Source organism: Rhinopithecus roxellana, chromosome 5 (assembly GCF_007565055.1).
Source record: "Rhinopithecus roxellana isolate Shanxi Qingling chromosome 5, ASM756505v1, whole genome shotgun sequence".
In the NCBI taxonomy this organism is placed as follows: domain Eukaryota; kingdom Metazoa; phylum Chordata; class Mammalia; order Primates; family Cercopithecidae; genus Rhinopithecus; species Rhinopithecus roxellana.
In genome coordinates this window covers 71,154,474-71,173,513 of record NC_044553.1, presented here as the reverse complement: position 1 = coordinate 71,173,513, position 19,040 = coordinate 71,154,474, and the positions used below count along the sequence as shown (strand labels likewise).

The window sequence follows — 19,040 nt, the reverse complement described above, 5'->3', positions numbered from 1 at the left end:
TTTTTTTTCTTTTTTGCCAGCTGAAAGCAACTCGTATTTTATACTGGCAGAAAATGAGCAACTAGAATTCCTTTTAGAACAAGAAAGAGAGAGAAAACTCTCATCCATTTAGTGGCTAATAACTATGCTAGGATATGCAGTGCACGTGTGTAGAAACATCAGTCTGGTTGGATAAAGAACAGAAATTCTGTTTCTACTCTCAGTTTTTCAAGGTGATTGATGATGTTAAAGGTCACTGATTCTCCAAATATATCTATGTTCCTAAGTATAAAATAGGAAGAACATTCTTTAGAGGTATTGCAGTTTTCTGAGCTAACTACTATAAAGGGTTCAAAATCTTGCAGAAAATCTATTGACAAACAAGACAAAATCAACTTGTTCTCATCATACTGCAAAGATAGTCTTAATTGTACCACAAGCCTCTTCTTGCTCATTTCAAAATTGGAGAGACAAGGTACACACAGCCCAATTCTCTGTCCCTCTCACACACACAAGTGGGCAATCCCGCCACATACTACTCAGGAGTAGAATGTATGAATGCAGAAGAGTTTCACTTCACCTGATAACCAAGAAGGACTGCAATTTTGGACCTCCTGAATGCCCCTGATCATGACACAAATACTTTCTGGGATCCTCTAACAATAAGAGGGTCAGCGAAAAATTCATGGACAGTAGATACAACACCTATCGGTGGCAACCAGTTCTAATATTTGCTAAACTAGGGATCTAGGACAGTGAGATGTAGACAGGCTGGGGTTTTGCAGCTCTGTTTCCCAGAAATTTCCCATGGGTGGACAGTATATCCAGTCCATTGCTCACCACCTGCAGCAAGCAGAACCAAGCCATCCACTCCAAATGAGGAATGACTGTTGTTTTCTCACCTCCTTCCCCTTTCATGGATTTCCCACCCAACCTCCAACTCAATGGCCACTTAAAAAAAAAAAAAAATACATCAAGCTAGATGTTAATACCATTCATGTCAAGAGTAAAAGTCTGCTGGGATCCTCATTTATATATTTTAGAGGGTGTAACCAAATGGGCTTACTTTTAATCAAACACTCAAGGGATATTCCAGGCACATTGTTTGATTAATACAATGAAGAATAACTTCATGGAGAGCTGGGTTAATGGAACATTCTGCACAAGTATAGTTGAAGTCCATGAGACTTCTGAGTACAAAGGAAGTTATTTTTACACAATTACAATTGAAAATTGATCCTGAGCCCATGCTGACCCACCTCTTAAAAATAAGATGCAGGAAGACTCCCTATGAAATTAAACTCTATCCGAATGTACTTCAATGAGAGAAGCAGAGTCCTGGACAGTGTTTTCCAGAGTGTGTTCTGAGAAAGACTGGCCCCAGAGATAATGCATAAAAGCGTTTCAACGGTTAAATGAGTCTGGAAAGCTCTGCCTCTCTACCCTTTGCAGACTTGAAATGCACATTAGCAAATTAGGGGATCTGAACATTCCTATAGTAGAGGATACCCTGCTCTACTCCAGCTTTCAATCTATTGAACCACAAAGTTCTTTTTTGTTTCTGTTTGTTTGTTCATTTAAAGTAATGCCTATTTAAATATTCCTGGAACCACAGTTTTCTAAATATTGAAGAAGATATATTTACTCAATCCTGTTAAGTCATCCCTAGGTGTTAATAATTGCAACAATGCTAAAAAACATTTATAAAAATGTGCCCTTGTGCCCTGTCTACAAGTTTCTAGAATGGTGTCACATACATGGGATCTAAGGAATCACAATAATTTAAGTGCATAAAATACTTTAGAGAGAATGTCAAAGCTTTATTTTTCTTAAAGAGCTATTTGAAATTTGCTTCTTCCCTCAAAAGAATATCCAGTCTTTCAAACAGGCTGTATTTCAGGGAAGCATACGGGTCTGCTATTTTGACCATGGAGGACATAGTAGAGAATTTGTCATTGGCATTCAAAAGGAAGGCAATTATGTCACTACCCCCATTCAGAATTGTTCAATAGCTCCCTATTACCTAGCAAATCAAGCACAAACTCCCCAGTCTGCTATTCAGTGTCCTTCACAATATGGACCCAATCTTCCTTTCAAAAAAAAATAATTATTATTGAAGGCCTCCTATATTATTGTAGCACAATGGGGGCTAGAAGAGGGAGGAGATGCCTAAAACACAGAAACTGTCCTCAAGAATCTTACAGTCAAGCAAGATAATAAGTCATGTAACAATTACTATAGCACCAGGGGAACCTCATGCGTCCGAAATGTGTAATCAGACTTCAGAGGAAAAGAACTGCTTCCAACTAGAAGTCCGGGCTGAGGGCTTGGGGCCAGGCTTAGAGTAGGTAGATGCTTTTCTAGCTTTACAATTCATAACTTCTCTTTTCCAGGGAATCATAACTTCTCTTTTCCAGGGATAAATGTGGGATTTCATTTTTAGTTCTTCATCATGATGTTTGTTGCATGGGGTCAGTTGTCAATTATTTTGAAAGTGACTTTTAAATAAAACATATTTATAACATTGAGTTACTATGAATGAGGCATAAAATTACTATCATTTTACATAAATCACCTCATTAATCCCTACTTTCCACTCCAAAACTATTAGATTAGGTATTATTTATTACCCTCCTTTTACAGATGTAAAGTGAAGGATGGCAGATTTGGCCAAGAAAAGTGACAGATCTGAGGAGTTATTTATTTATTTATTTATTTATTTATTTATTTATTTATTTAGAGACGGAGTCTCACTCTGTTGCCCAGGCTGAAGTGCAGTGGCGCGATCTCTGCTCACTGCAAGCTCCGCCTCCCAGGTTCATGCCATTCTCCGGCCTCAGTCTCCTGAGTAGCTGGGACTACAGGCGCCCACCACCGCGCCCGGCTAATTTTTTGTATTTTTTTAGTAGAGACGGGGTTTCACCGTGTTATCCAGGATGGTCTGGATCTCCTGACCTCGTGATCCACCCGCCTCGGCCTCCCAAAGTGCTGGGATTACAGGTGTGAGCCACCACGCCCGGCCAGATCTGAGGATTTAAAGGCATGTAGACCAACACTAGAGGCTATACCTTTAACCACTACCCTATATTGCCTGTGAGTGCTCTGTGCCCCAAGAAGTATCATTATTCACCCAACATGCACCAAGCATTTCCACTTCGACAACTTTGCATGTGCAAACGAAATATTCTTCCTCTTCCTCTCTACTGGTTGGTAGATATGCATACTTCAAACACATGGCAGGGAAAGAGAAAACTACCTCGACTGTGGTGCCTGCTCTGAGGGAGAGACCTGCCTGTTAGTGTGGACTTTGTCCTCTTCCTTTGTCCCCACATGTAATGTCAGTCCTCTCCCCTCCAACTCTACTGCCACCACTTTCATTCAATCCTCACCCATCTGCTAGACTATTCATCCATATTCTATATGGAGTCTTCTTTATCTCAAATGTATTCTCCACATTCTACAAGAGTTATTTTTAAAAATGTAAACCCCATCATAAACTCCTTTTGCTTAAACTTCTTTAAAATGAGTTCTTCACATCCCAGAACAGGGTTTCCCAGGGGTATGGACTGGAAAATCAGATTCCCAGCACTTCCCACTGGAAAGTCCTGGTTCTGTATTTCCTGTGGTCTGTGGTGTGCCAGGGAATCTGTATTTATATGTGTCTGAGAAGCTGCTTATCACCAGGAAAGTTTGGTAAACAGTGCTCTACAGGATTAAGCATAAGCTTCTTAGTGTGGTAAAAAAGGATCTTCATGTATGCCCTCACTTACCTCTCCAGCCTCTTTTTTTTTTCACCATGCATTCTCTCATGCAAACAGCAATATCACCCCCAGTTGTTGCTCCATGCACAATATACTGCATCACACTTAAGTGCCTTCGCACTGGCTGTTTCATCTGCTCCCTGCACCCTCCCTACTTTGTCCATTTGGAAACACTCATTGAAGGCCATCGAAATCTCTTAAAACCTTCCGAATTTTGTGAAGCCTTCCACAGATGTTTCAGACAGAAGTAATCGCTTCCTCTTCTGAAATACCTTAAAACCTATACGTTAAATGCAACATTAGAAGCATGTGTACTTATTCATTTACATTTCTGAGTTGCTTACTAAATACTATCACCTTGCTGAGGAAAGAGATCACATCTTGTCTGCTTTATACCCTAGAACCCAGGACAGGGCTTGACACAATTAAATGGTCCATAAACGTTCAATGAAGAGAATAATTTTGGGGCTCCACTATTAGTCACCAAACTAGACTTTTTAAAAGCAAATGTCAATTTAATCCTAACAACTGCCCTATGAGACAGTTATTATTCCCATTTTACAGGTGAAGAAACAAACATTCAGAAATATTGCTGCTTGGAAGTGGCAGGACAAAGAGGAATGTTCAGATCCACCTGCTTCCAAAACTGCCATTTCATCTACAACAAGCTCCTCCTATAACTGAGTACCTGCCATGTGTAAGAAGTATTTGCATGCTTGTCATGGTACTCCCCCCACACATGCACAAACATACATCTTGGGAGATGGTAAGCCATTGAAGATAAGGACCCTTGTGATTTCCATATTTTTATTCCCAAGGTGCCTTGCTCAATGAATATCTTTGTGCATTACATTTAAACAGCCCACACTTAGAAGAGGTCTTGAGAGAGTGAGAGCTCCCTGACTCCAGAGAGTGGTATGCATCTACACATCAGCCCCAGTGTGTGGCAATCTGTCAGAAAAGGACACCCATGAGGTAGAGTCCATAAGCTTCCAATAATCAATGATTTATCAACATTTTTTCATCTTTCACATTTAGTACATGGAAATTTTGGAAGTTTTATTTTAGTGGATGGCATTTGTTACAAATGTTAGTTGGAAGAAGAAATATGAAATTTTACACTCCCAGTCTACTTTTGTAAATCTTCAAACTTATAAAAAAAGAACGATTGGTTTTAAGGCAACAGTCATGTCTCTAGCTGGAAGGGTTAAGGAATAAGTGTTTTTGATTAAACAAATATTTCATTGACTAAGATAAGGTACTTATCTATATTTTATATGAATTTAGAGTAAATAATTAGAACTTGCCTAAATATATATTGTACTATAAAATTCTCCTGAAAATTGTTTAGATTTTTTTCTGGAATGATTTGGAACATATTTCAGGAGTGGGTAGAACCTCAGCCTCTGTAATGATGATCATTTATTGTTCCACTTGTGAAGTATAGAAAATTCCAACTGAGAGAGTTCTAATTAGATAATGGAGAATGGAGAAGTTGCTCTGTGTTTACAAAACACGCCTCATACTTAGCAGATTGAACAGTCTATTAGTATTAATACTACCACCTTAGATGTCCTATATCTGAATTGTGGCATTCCACTATCCTCAGAAAATAAACTCTAATGTCTAGTTATATTTTTACCAAACTGAGAAGAAAAAGGCTCTCCTGGCAACCAAAAACAAGAAACAGAAATACTACTTCACCGTGTATTATAAATCAAAAAAATTAAAAAGTTCATATTTTACCCCTGATGAAAAGCTTGCGACCTCCCTTTATGTTAAAAGATAAAATGTACAAATAAAAATTAAGACCCATGAATGGAAACATTAGATTCCTGGAGCTTGGATTTAAAAGATCATCTAATTCAATCTTATTTTACAGGTGAGTAAAAGTCCAAAGAGATTAAAGGACGCAGCCAAGGTCATACAGCTAATTAATGTCGGCATAGGACAGAGGGAAGAGAGAGGGGAATAAAGGAACCAACAGTTACTGGTTCCAGGCAATGTTATTTGCTGAACACATGGAATCTCTCTTAATGTAAGTGAGATTATATTAAGCACTCCACTTTCCAGATGGAGTGACTGAATCTGGCAGATATTGAGTAAAACTGGGATTTGAACTCATGTCTCTCTGTCTTCTAGGTCTGTGCCCTTTTCAACGCAATCATGACTTTTGAGCATAAGTGTCTTGACTCATAGTTCAAGATTCTAGACAGTATCCCATGTAGATGAAAAAGAACTCACTATAAGGTTTTGCTTGCATCACCAAAAATAATTATATTTGCCCAAATGCAAACTATGAAAAACTGGAGGACATGTGTAGAAAATCAACAACAGGAGGTGGGGCCTAAAAATTCAAGAAATACTTCCAGGCTCCTTTACCTGTGTGTGAAGACCAACCAATGAATTCCTTGAGGTCAATCCTATCTTAAACAAGATTTATTAGCAAAATGGATCCTGAGTCCATGAGAACTATTTGCCACACTAAGCAATTTTCCATTATTAGATTTACCATTACATTTAAAGACATCCGTCTACACATTTTGTATAGATACCATAATGAAATTGCATGTCCAAATTCTGACCATATGTACACAATATAAGACATTAAAGGACAAATAAGTCCCATTTTAAGTACCATCTTAAAGTAATACTTAAAATGGAAACCTAAAATTGAAGAACCTATCTATAACCAAATAATGCTAAGTTTGAGCTGATGGTCCACCGACACATTTAAGACAGTAATGAATACAACGTAAGTTCAGTAAAACAAAATAATTTTTATCTCTTAAAGATGTAATGGAATTTGATGGAATGTGTCCATACGTTCCGAAGAGTTCATTTATGTTCAGGCACACATCAGTGAATCAATACACACAAAGTTTTGATCGATTTACACATCTTTAGAAAAGAAAAATCTGTAGATTTTGTTTATTGCTTCAAAAATGGACATACTAATGCCAGATAGTTGAAGAAGTGATCATCTGTACCTTGGAAACGCAGGGAGAGACAGAGAGAGAGACCAGGAATCAAAGAATTACAACGCAGTGTGAAAGATGTTATAACAGAGGTACAAAGTGCCACAGGAGTGCAGAGAAGGAGCTGTGGCCTCATACCTGGGCAGATCAGGAAGACTCACAGAGAAGTTAATATCAGAACAGGATTTTCATCTGTACAAATTTCTAAGGCAGGCAGAAGAGAAGCAAGGACACACTCCCTCCAGATCTCTTTTCTCGAGACCTCGCGCTCCAGCAAGCTGAGGAAACTTATTGCTATATAGCAGGGATCCTGAAGTGGTTCACTTTCATTTTAATGAGGAACTAGATTTCAGTGAAACCCCATTGTTGCTTTTTTTGCTGGTCCTCAGAAAGATAGTGAATAACTCAAGACTACCGAGGGATAAATTAGGTATATACAAGTGGTGTATATTATTGTTTGCTGTGATATAAAGTATTTTTAAAGGCCAGATTAAAAACAAATTTCCACATGTGAAAATAAAAAGTGACTCTCCTACTACCCTCCTCCCCAGCAAAAAAGCAGTAAGAATTTCAAGAAACTCTCTGAGGGTAGAAATGGGAAAGAAAGAAGGGGGAAAAATAACATGGCGTCATCACAGACTACTCGTCTGAAGCGAAGTAAAGACAATGAAGGGAAAAATAGAACCCGTGTATTACAATGTATAGCACCACAAGGCTGTGTTTGATGCTCTGGAGGGCTTCAACAAGTACTGTTCAGTCAAAAATCAATTGAAAAATCAGCATGATAACAGAGCATGAGTTGCCCTATAATAGCCTTAAGACCCCCAAGGCTATGTGAGTCCCTTTCATCTGCCACACAGCACTGACTCTAGGGGACCCTCACTTCCCCTCCCTGAGTCCTGCACCCATCTGTATTTCTTACCTACTGCTTTACTCCTGCTTAGAAAGTATGGCTGACAAGGAATGATGATGTTTTAAAGTGGTTTTTGAGAATTTTTTCTTTTCTGCTTTATTCTCTTTCTCGACAATCGCACTTAAATTTATCCTACAATATCAGTCATAGACTATTTCCACAATATTAAACGGTTAGCTGTAATCTCTGAACCACCTAATGAGTTAATAGTCTTATGTTTTGCCTTAACTAAACTGCCCCTTAATAAAATCACAGTTCAGGCTTATGCAAATGTGACATGTAAGCAATTCACAGCATTGTTATAAATATACATATATATTTCATTCCAACATTTCATCTCAATATTTCTTCAATCACTTCCTCACAATGTCTGGTTTGTTCAATTTATATTTCTACTTGGCATTTGGTGCAGACCCCCAAAGATAAGATACATCTGTCCCTTAGTCACAAATCTTGGCATTTTTACCTTAACTCAATCGTGAAATGATTGGTTGAAAATTACCTTGCTTATTAGCAGGATTTCCTCATAATAAAACATTTTATTTCCAAACTTTCAAATTTGACATGAGATGTAGTAACTCAGCAGGGACATATCAAAGCTCAAGGAGGACATATAAATACCCTGATCCATGTGAGGAAAGGAGAAGCTAATTGGAAGTCAGCTTCCCTGTGATTATCAGCTTGTTTATGAGGAGGGAGGACTCTTCCGAATGGCACTGTAAATTCATCCCTGATTATGGCGTTAAAACCAGAGCTCATTTCTACAAGCTCCCCGAAAGCCCCCTACCCAATCCATTTTGTTTAGTTATAAAAGGGTTGTGCATTGCTTTCAGAGAATGACAGTTTTTCATGCTTTGATTTTCTCCAGTTTCAAGAAAAATTAATCAGTTGCACAAGCCAGTTGTCAGATTTCACTTCCCTCATGGCAGAAAGCACACATATTCATTGTCTGCTATAAGAATAAATTTCAGTAATTTTTCCCCATGTCAATGTGAATATTAGACTGACCCAATTAATATGAAATGCTTCTATGCTGCTGGAACAGACAGTGCTACAGAAAGAGCCATTTGCACAACCTGTTCATGATTATGGGCCATAAGGACACAAAGATGGCACACACATTTGTGGACCATCTGAATTCTTATACCGAGAGGGGAGGGGGAAGGGGGAGCGGCATGACGTTAGCTTGACTGTCCTGGGTCATGTTTTTTAATCCAGAGTATTGGACATGTAACACAGCAACAAGAGCTGATCATTTTGTTTAATCACCTTTTGGATCTTTGCCAGATGGTCTCTATTGAGAGCGCTGCAAACAGAGAGAGATGAACTGCATCTAACACGCCACCAGAGCTTTCCCGTAAATGTCTGAGAACTGATTCCAACAAGAATTTAGTCTCAGAGCAGAAAGGGATACATTTAAAAACTATGTGCATTAACTATACTTTTCCCCATAGAATCCTCACTTGGCATGAATAATTTACCCACTCTTATGCTAATGGGATCATGAAAGTATCCCTCTGTCTTTAGTGCAGCTATTCTCAGCTTTCAGTAATTACCCCACCCAGTGAAAATAACATGGCTTCTGCATTGAATGGCTGACTCGTACCTGACAATTAGAAAGATCATGGCTGACAGTGGAAGGGTCTAGAACTGGACAGAGAGACCCTTGCAGCCCAAGGAAGAGCAGAGCCATAAAGTAACGCTGGCCGTGGGTGGGAATGCATGCCGGTGAGAAGTGGCAAGAAGGGTAAAAAGAAAAATTCTCCACTGTCAAGCTTTTCTTTCTTTGACTTATTATCAAGAGTTTACTTAAATAAAAATATGGTTCTCTTTCAATTACCAGGTGTGAAAGACATTCATGACCAAATTAATTTTGACCAAAAAAAAACAGTATCTAAGAAAAAAACCATAGTTACCATTAAAGCACATCTCCATTAAATATCTATTTCACCAGAGTTTTAAAAAATCTAAATAATGAAAAATCCTTTGCGTTTTGCTTTTTGGAAGGAAAAAAGGATTGCCACGAAAAAACAACCAAAAAAAAAAAAAAAATTCATTTTCTACCTCTGTCCACAAAACTCCATGTTAGGTAGTTCACTGCGTAAAAATTATCAGGCTAAAACATCTGGGAAAGAAAGCTATGAAACAGCAGGGAACGTGGCTGGTTTATTGTTTATCTTTTGTTTATGAGGCAGTATTCAAGTTTAATTACTACTCTAAATTAAACTCTAACTGGCATCAGGAGACATCCCTTTACATGACTAAGTTAAAAAAAAAATCTAGAAATCCCAACTCTGGGTTCTCAAGTAAGTTGATACATATAGGAAGAAATTACTCAAAATTAACAGCAATTATAGAAAGCTTTTAAGCATTTATGAGTACCATTACATGCTCCTGGAGCATTTATTTATTAGAAGAATTCAATTTTACTTCTAATGGTTACTACTGTAAAAAGCCTTGAGAAAATCAACAGAAAATCTTTGGATGTTTCCTGATGGTTAAAGAATGGCATTCTTTTAAATTTTATTTGGGGGGAAAAAAAAGAAAGAAAATGCAATGTAAATAGTCCATATACAACAATTTATTCCATGGCAATGTTCAATTATCAATTATAGTCTCAGAGAATTTTTTTGACACAATTAAGGGGACAGGAAGGAAAAAAAAAGTCATCGTATTTATCATAACAGTAAGTGACCAGTTTTGGATGAACTTAGCTCTAGGAAAAATAAAAGTTAAAAGCAACTAGCAAAAGATTATGCCAGATGGCATCTGTCATATTGTATTTAGGGTTATTTTAAAGAGATTGCCGCCACTATGAAAACATTCCATTGACAGAGTTTTCCTAGACTGAATAAGAAATCCTAGTAGAACATATTCAGGACCCACAGTAAGTGGGTTTGAAGCCCCCTCCTCCTCTTTAATATATATAACCTTAATGTATATCCCTTTAAATATATAACTGGAATACTTTGATGGGAAAAAAATACTATTTTATAACTATAACATGTATTATAAGCTCAAAAGTGCAATACTATTTTAGACATTTGCTTACCTATAAACATTCACTACTAAGGAGGTATTTGTAGGTTTCAACACCATGATTGCTAAAGAACTGTATAATACATAAATAAATATCTAGCTATGAGGAATTCTAGCCTCATCGCCTGGAAAATAGATGGGGACATCAACAGAGGGACGTGGCAGGTGGCAGAGTTAGGAAGAACTATGCTGGCTTGTACAGCCCTGTGTCCTGAAAGATTAGAGCAATATAGATTCTAGAATGCTAATGTATTTAGGTTAAACTGGGTCTGGCAACAGTATGGTTAACGTGCGTGTGGTGTGCAGTGTGAGCTCAGCAGTTACTGGGCCAACTGTCTCGGTATTTCTGGGAATCCTGCCTATTCACAGTGCAGGGATTGTTCAATTGCTGCAAAATGTACAAAATGAATTTTACAAAAATGAATTGTAAGGAAGGCCCCATTACAACGATTTTACAGCAAAGATGTCAACATCAATTTTTCTTTCATGCATAGCTAATGATTAAAACAGCATATTCCATTTGCCTAAGACAATTTATTTCATATTGGCACATCAAAATATTGAAATACAAAGTTATCTTTACTCTACCCTTTTTATTCATTGCTGCTGAACCCATACCATTGTTCAAACCAGGAAAAATAAAACAAACTTGGCACGAAATACTTAAAACAAAGGCTCATCAATATTCTCCAATTTGTCAACATCTCAATTACAGCACGGGAAAAAATGTAAATTTCATGTGCTCTAAACACTGAGGGGTCTATTCTCTTGCCAATTCACATGCGTAACTCCCATCAGCGTTAATGGGAGCTACACAAACCCATCAATAATAATAATACTTTGTACATATATTGCGCCTTTCATCTAAGGCTCTCAAAGTGCTCTAGGAACAAGGGGCTGCTTCCTAGTCGTTACTCTGGCAAAATACACAGTGAAATACAAAGCAGCTTTTGACTCAGCAGGTACAGAATTAGGGATCCCTAGACTTATTATCAAGCCCCATTTTACTGATGGGAAGCCAGACACAAAGAGGGCCAGTTCCTTCCCCAGAGCCCCAAGTCTGCACCCTAATTCTATCCTTGAAAAACTAGATTTCCTTCCTCATTCTAATGTGACTAACAAGACAAACTCCCTTCCTTTGGCTGCTTTTAGCAAGAGAAATCAGTGAATGAAAAGTCTGGTTCATATTTAGATAGCTTACTGTTAGACATGTGCTCTTTGAAAGATAGTAAAGTCAGGTTTCACATTTTACCAAGTTTATTTCTTATGATATTTTAAAAATGTGATATACATTTTTTTTCTCCTCCTTGTGGTTCACTGCTGAAACACTGTGGAGGAAAAGATGAACTTTCACCTGTGTAACTGTAGCTCTTTCACTATCAGGTCATAAAATGAGGTATTTTTAGGTTCCAAAGTAAAGTTTGTATGAATCATTATAGTAAACATAATCACAAAAATTATAAAGCAACATAAATACATGTATTGTTTTATAGCATATGGCTATTAAAGTTTAATTTAAAATGTGTATGAAAACATTGTATTTAGTACAATTCATCCCTATTTTTTGTGTTTATCATAATTTGTTTTGAAACTGAATCATTTTACAGTTTTCCATATGCCTGTTTTGCTAATAAATTCTGAATAAGAAAACTCTTTGCTAAACTACAAACTTGATTTCCAGTGAAACATTATAATATATTTAATACTAAGGACATAAATTTCTCTCCCACGTTTTCCATTATACATCAACCCTAAGATTTAACCTAGGATAAGCATATGCGATTTCAGTCAATATCTCTGTTGACTTTGCCCTGAAGCAGATAATTAATCTTTCCCGCTGAAACTACTCTGGACAATTCGGTGGCACAAAATATCAAACTATCTCGAAACCCTGTTTAAAAGACTAATATAGGCATGAGTATGACAAAATACACTCAAATCTGGCCTTCAAATTTTAAAGTGTGCTGTAAAAAGCCAGAATGCTCTTATATATGCGTTTTAATCACTGATGTGGTAAGCCAGGTAGGAAATTTTCTATGCCAAAGCAGTCTTCATTTTATAGAAATCATACCTTTTTTTTTTTCTTTCAAACATTGATACAGTAAAATGACTGACTTCCTAGCACTCATACACATAAGCTACCATGTCCATTATTTAATCCTACAGAGATATGATTAAAGGAACAGAATCCTACGGGGATCAAATCCTTCAACATTGGGTAAGTGGGTACATCTCCCCACAGCACAGAAATTTGTGTATAAATTTATATATCAGTCTCGGAATTCTTCTCTTTCCTAAAAAAACAAAACTAACTAACCAAAATGATAAAACTTTATGCTTTATTCGTCATTACAAGTAATCCCTGCTCCAAACCTGGGGTTCGTCTCTCTCCCACCTCCTCTTCTCTCTGGCCCTTTCTTGCTATCTCCCTTGCCATAACTCAACTAACCCAACAGAACCAGTCAGTTTTAAATTTCAGTTGGGACCTTGGTGACCTGTTAATGAATCTACAGAGAGGAGAAAAACTCACAGTGTTGAGTTATGCCTGGTGTTGCTAGCTGACTTGGAGTCAGAAATGCTTGAAGCGTTAACGTAATTGCAAGAATGTGAAAAATGAGGCGCTGGGCTCCTGAGCAAAGCAAAAGGTCAAAGTGAGCCTCACACACAAGAAGTCTCTGGAAGATAGCCTCATTAGACCATTAAGTCGGCTTCTCCTTTTCCCCTCTTTTATACAATGTTTAGAGTATTTTGTTTTTATTAATAGATACATTTCACCCTTTGTGTCACCGCAATTTGGGGTGGTGGGAAGGATGGAATCATAGAAAGCTTTCCAGATTTAACCATGCTGAGAAGTCCATCACTGTGACATGGAACCACAGTTAAGTCATTGCTTGCAGATCCATTGACCCTATGTACCAGTTACCTTGAAAATGCCTCATAATTTACTTATCTTTTATATAGAAACTAACTGGTAGAATAAAACAGTATATAAAACAGTATATATTATATAAGTACAATTTGCAAGTTCTTCCACAATTTGCCATCTGATAGGATCCATCGCTGTGTTACTTTCGATTTGCTTAAACTCAGATTCTAATTTGGACCCATTCACAAGTGAATGGCATCCTAGAAAGGACATTTTTCTAGACTCTTCTAGAACCTCAGGAATCCAAAATTCCTAGTCAGAAGCTTGGAGGACGGAAGGCACCCCACTTCCATCAACACCCTGTTTTAAATGGCATATATAACTACAGCTCAAGCTGTTAAACTGCCCTCTACTTGGAAGCCTGTCTAATACTTAAATATTGTGGCCATAAACACAGTCATAATAGAGATGAAATAGACCTAGGAGATCAGACACCATCTAATGTAACATATTAAAAAGTAAAATCTATACACTTCTCTGGCACACATTCAATAATGCATCTTCCTTTAAATTATCATTTTAGCCATAGATGAGTCATTCTTATCAATATATAATTGCTTTCTGTGCAATAGGTGAGTTTTAAACAGTAAAATTTATTCTAAATTGCACTAGGCTTCCTCGACATCTGCAGTTGATGTCCCCCTTGCCCTCTGATTATTCTAATTTTTAGGACTTGTGACAAAAGTCACCATGTCAGCTGAATGGAAATGGGGACAAATAATCCTCTAAGAATTCAAAATCTACCTTCCCAAGATAAGATTCCATGTAAAATTCCCACAATATTTCCAGAGCTAATAAGAACAGATTTTTAAATTGTATGTGCTTTAGAGGCATCACTGCTTGATTATAAAGAATGCTTATTGTTGATATTACAGGCAAAATATGCTATTTATAGCACAATTCAAGCTACTGCATCACAGCAGTAAAGTAGGTCTGTCATTCCACCTACACACACAGAAATAAAGTGTAGATAACCAAATTTGTAAAAGAATTGGCAGAACTAATCAATTGTTATTGTAATGCCCACGTAAAGATTCAACAGCTCACTTTGATTTCTCTTTTTAAGTAAAGTAAGTTAAGAAGAGGAAATACTGTCTCTTTAAATAGCAGCTGATTCTACTCCTGCCACTCTCCTGTTTACATGGAGGCAGATGTACTGATATCATAAAATACTGAAGTTATTTTAGTCATGCCTACTTTGCACGAGGAAAATGTTTGACCTTTTACCTTGCTCACTGCTGTTGTCTCCGCTCTGGGAAGCATGGCCCCCACTGGAGGGCCCTGGGGTGCCTGCTGAGTGAGTTGAGGTTGCATCATCGTGGTCTCGCCAAGAAGAAGGGTTCTGATGTCAGGATGCCAAGGAATGTTTCCACAGTTACCATTTCAGCCATAAATGAGGAACCAAGAGGAACAGCACAGAAAGAGACAAAAAAAAAGTATGCATATTAGTATTTGTAGTACTAGGCATATACACATGCCATGTTACAGTGTGCCGTCTTTTTAGTAATAGGTATATAAAAGAAAAGATGCTCTAGAACTTGATGTGGTGATGGTTACACCAGTGTATATGTTGGTTAAAACTAATTTAAGTGTACACTTTAAATGGGTAAATTTTATTATACACAGATGTAAACCTAAACAAAGTTAATTTCTAAAGTAAAAAAAAAATTAATGAAAAATGTAAAAGTCATTTTTACTCTCACTCTCTTAATTAGGGTACATTCTTCCAAGAAATAGGTTCCAATGCTCTTGGATACTAAATACTTCAGAACATTAACATCTGCAAAATTCAATGACTCCATTAAAAAGATTACAGGCTCTACAATATATGGGACAGCCCTTGACATCTTTCAAATGCATTGCCCTAAAATAGCCTACAAAAATTTTCAAAATTATCAACTGATTGACTGTATAATCAACAAAGGTAATGATATTAATCACTGCATGAATACCTAACAAATTACTGATTTTTGCTTTAATTTGTAGAAATAATTTAAAAGAGGAAACACGTGAACTACTGGCCATCTAGTAAGCTAGAGAGGACTTTCACTTGAGCTTCATGGAAGCTTGAAATTCACTGAGCAGTGCTTCTTCCTAGAAGAACTACTTGTTTCAAAGGACATGCAAGGCAAACCAAGAGTTATAGCTCATGCTACTTGGCTGAGTATATTCATCTTCTGTTCCTCCTCCCCTTTCCTGATCATTCGCAATGCCCTGCTGTTGCTTAAAGGAAAACAGGAATTCTAATGTACAGGAAGGACTTTATCAGCACCACATGAAGGCAGGCAAGAGATGGAATTTCCTCTGGCAGAAACGGAGAGTAGGAACAGCATATGAAACAGTCCAGCCTTAAAGCAAGAGCTGTACACTTGTCACCTGCATATGACGACTTCAGTCAAGCCCACAGACCTACTGGCAAGTGAATTATTTGGGGGTCAGAGGAAGGGGCAAAATATTTCCTCAAAACCAATCAAAGCATACAAAGTATATACCAATCTAAGTATACACGGAAGTATACAAAATACACACCAATCAAAGTATACAAATTTTACAAAGTATACACCAATCAAAGTGTACAAAGTATACACCAAAGTACACAAAGTATATCACTAAAAACCAATCAAAGTATACACTGTTTCTTACTAGAATTGGTAAATAAGAATTCAGATAGAGCCACGTGGGTCTAGGCAACAAATAAACCTCTTGACCAAGGGAAAGTAATCTTGCTATGTTGCCATTATATATAGTTCATCAAGAAAAGAAGTCAGTCTGTCATTTTTCTCAGCATCAACTCTACAGTGTACATACAGCAGGGATGATGTTACCAAAATAAAACAAGAAACCAACGTGAGAAAAAACAGGGAAATGTTCTTATTTGGAACTACAAAACTTATTTTTCCCTCTACAGATCTGCAGCAAACTGACTGTAAATTAATATTTGGCATTTTTGATAGATTATGAAATAACAATCCAGAGCTCTATGGATTAATAACATCTATATAAAACAATGCTACTGGCACTGCTATCAGGCGAGCAATTGATTCAAGTGAAAACCCTGAGCAGAAATTTTCGGACTATAAATATGGCACAGGTATAGATCTCTAAAATAAAGATATGTTTGAGAAAGTAGATTAGGGAATGAAATTGAGTAGAATAAAATAAAAGTCAAGGTTTTCTGCTGCCTGTATGAAGACAAAGTCATGCCTGTGAGCTCTCTTTTTTATCTAAGTTAGAAACCACTCCAATAGTTTCAAGCAAAAGGCAAACAGAATACAGGGGCTCCTCGAGCTTTGAAGCGTCTTCGTGTCAGCTGTTAGCCGGGTGGTAATGAGATAAAGAGCTAGAAGAATTACATGAAAAAAAAAAAAAGAAAGAAAGAAAAGAAAAAGAAACAATAGCATGGTGTGAGTTTAGTCCTGCAACAACACAGGCTAGAGCCTTCTTTTAGAAAATGAAATAGCTGCAACATACTCACCTAAGCTAAACTTTTCATTGTACACAGTAATGATGTTAATTTTATGCACTGCAGGCTTTTTATTAAGCCGGCTGCTATAAAAGCTCCTTACCCCTCATGAAAATTACAATAATTAACCACTAACACCTCAACAATGTTTTAAGGCAAATGTCATCCAATAGTTATTATATAATCGTTTAAATGAAGCCGGAGCAAGTCTTTCTGTTTAGGCGCTGCATTGATTTGAACAGATCACTCAGAAGGACTTCCTGTAACTGAAAACACTGGTTTGTCCCTATCAGCTAAACTGGTGCTGAGTTTTCAAGTTAGTCCTCATTCGTTTATAGTTCAGTGTATTTCTTTCAATGGTATCTGAAGGAGATGTTTTCTAAAGTAAAGGGGTGAAAAATAAGCCACAGAAGCAAATATTACTTTTAAGAGCGGCTGGTTCTTCCAGATAAATTGGGTCTTTGGTTTTCTGCCCATTCCCAGAATATACTTAAGTTCACTCTTTAACCTACCATTCCATTATCTCTTCCCTCTTTTCTTCCTCACTCTTTAAAAATGCTCTCCTGAAAATGTGTCATGTTTATTTCCCATAGAGTGTCTCAAGTATTATGGTCTTGTTTGAGAGACTGAACACCAGCTAAGGAGTATCACACGATAGTCATCTGATTTGAAAGAAGGAAGAACAGATAAATCCCTCTGGGGTTTCAAGGCTGAGGAGTTACCCCAAGTTGTTTGTATTCAGCTACACGTGGTGGTGATGTGACCATATACAAATACAAATGTTGATAATCTGGTCAATAAAAAATTGTTCCTCCTTGGTCATAAAAAACTGTAACTGACATGGATGGACAAAACCTATCACTTTTAACACTTTTTTTCCTGAGATTAAAAGATTTGTTTATATCACGACTCCTTTCTTCTATTCTTCCCCTTAGAGTTTACAAGTTCACATCCTTCGAGAAAAACTGCATGGCTTTCTGCCAAATTATATGCAGAAGTTGAGTGAATCCTGAAACCAAAGTGGCATACAAAAGCATGTAAAAACACATGATGCAAGTAGAAAAATAAAGAGAAACGCTCGCTGGGTGCACGTGTATGACTGAGCATTCAGGTATATGCATTCCACAATATATGTCCTGTTCTCCAGCCAAAAAAAATCATGAAGACACCCGAGGGCAAGGAGTGAACATGTTTCTATTCCCAGTGGCTTTAGTAATTGGGAGTCAAATATGGTACTCTTCTTGCTCTTACGTAATTGTGTTACAGAGCAGTGTTACCAGGAGAAAAGCAGTGAATACTGAGTGAAGCACAATAGAAGGAGATGGAAAATAGATACAAGAAGCTAGGTCTCTAGGGGCAGTCTTTTCTATTTGCTGGGCTACAGACTCACAGCTGATAATGCAAGTTGTAATTAATATAAAAGCAGGAGACAATATGGGCAGAGCTTGTAGTAGTGGGGCCACAGGAGAGCGCTCTGCTGCTCTACTCTGTCTCTCATTTACACAGAGCTTTCCCTAGAAAACACAATTCTGCCAGTGTTTTCTCCCTTGAAAGTTAAAAAAAAGAAATTGATTTAGCACCATTACTGAATTTTGCTAAATCTAGAAAAGAGCATAGAGAGGACAGGCATCTCTGGGCATAGGAAGCAAATCATACGTGTGCCTCTCTTGTTGAAGTTGCAGATACACTGCAATTGTAACATTTTAAACCATTATGGCATTTCCATGAGGGACCTACCTATAAGAGAATACTTAATGAGTCTTGGTGAATTGGTGTTATTTTCCCTATTTAAATGATTCCACATGGCACATGGTTCTTCCATGGGGCCAGTGCGGTAAAATGTATAAAGGGTTTGTAAATAAATACAAAACTGAATGGAGAAGTAAAATGTATGAGGATTCAAGGAGAAAAGCAAAGGCCATGCCACATACAAGTTCTACCTAAAATAATCTGAAACTCATTTTAGATCCCAAATGAATGA

The 19,040-nt window shown here is 37.3% G+C and overlaps 1 protein-coding gene across 12 annotated transcripts in view; it reads right to left on the bottom strand.

Annotated features, from left to right (window-relative positions):
- The window catches only part of MEIS2 (Meis homeobox 2), a 215,560-nt gene that overhangs the window by 183,276 nt on the left and 13,244 nt on the right, over nt 1-19,040 (bottom strand). For all 12 annotated transcript variants that reach the window (XM_030931211.1, XM_030931205.1, XM_030931206.1 and 9 more), the window contains one exon: nt 14,824-14,938. In XM_030931211.1, the coding sequence (XP_030787071.1) occupies nt 14,824-14,938 (115 nt within the window). The remainder of the gene's footprint in view (nt 1-14,823; nt 14,939-19,040) is intronic.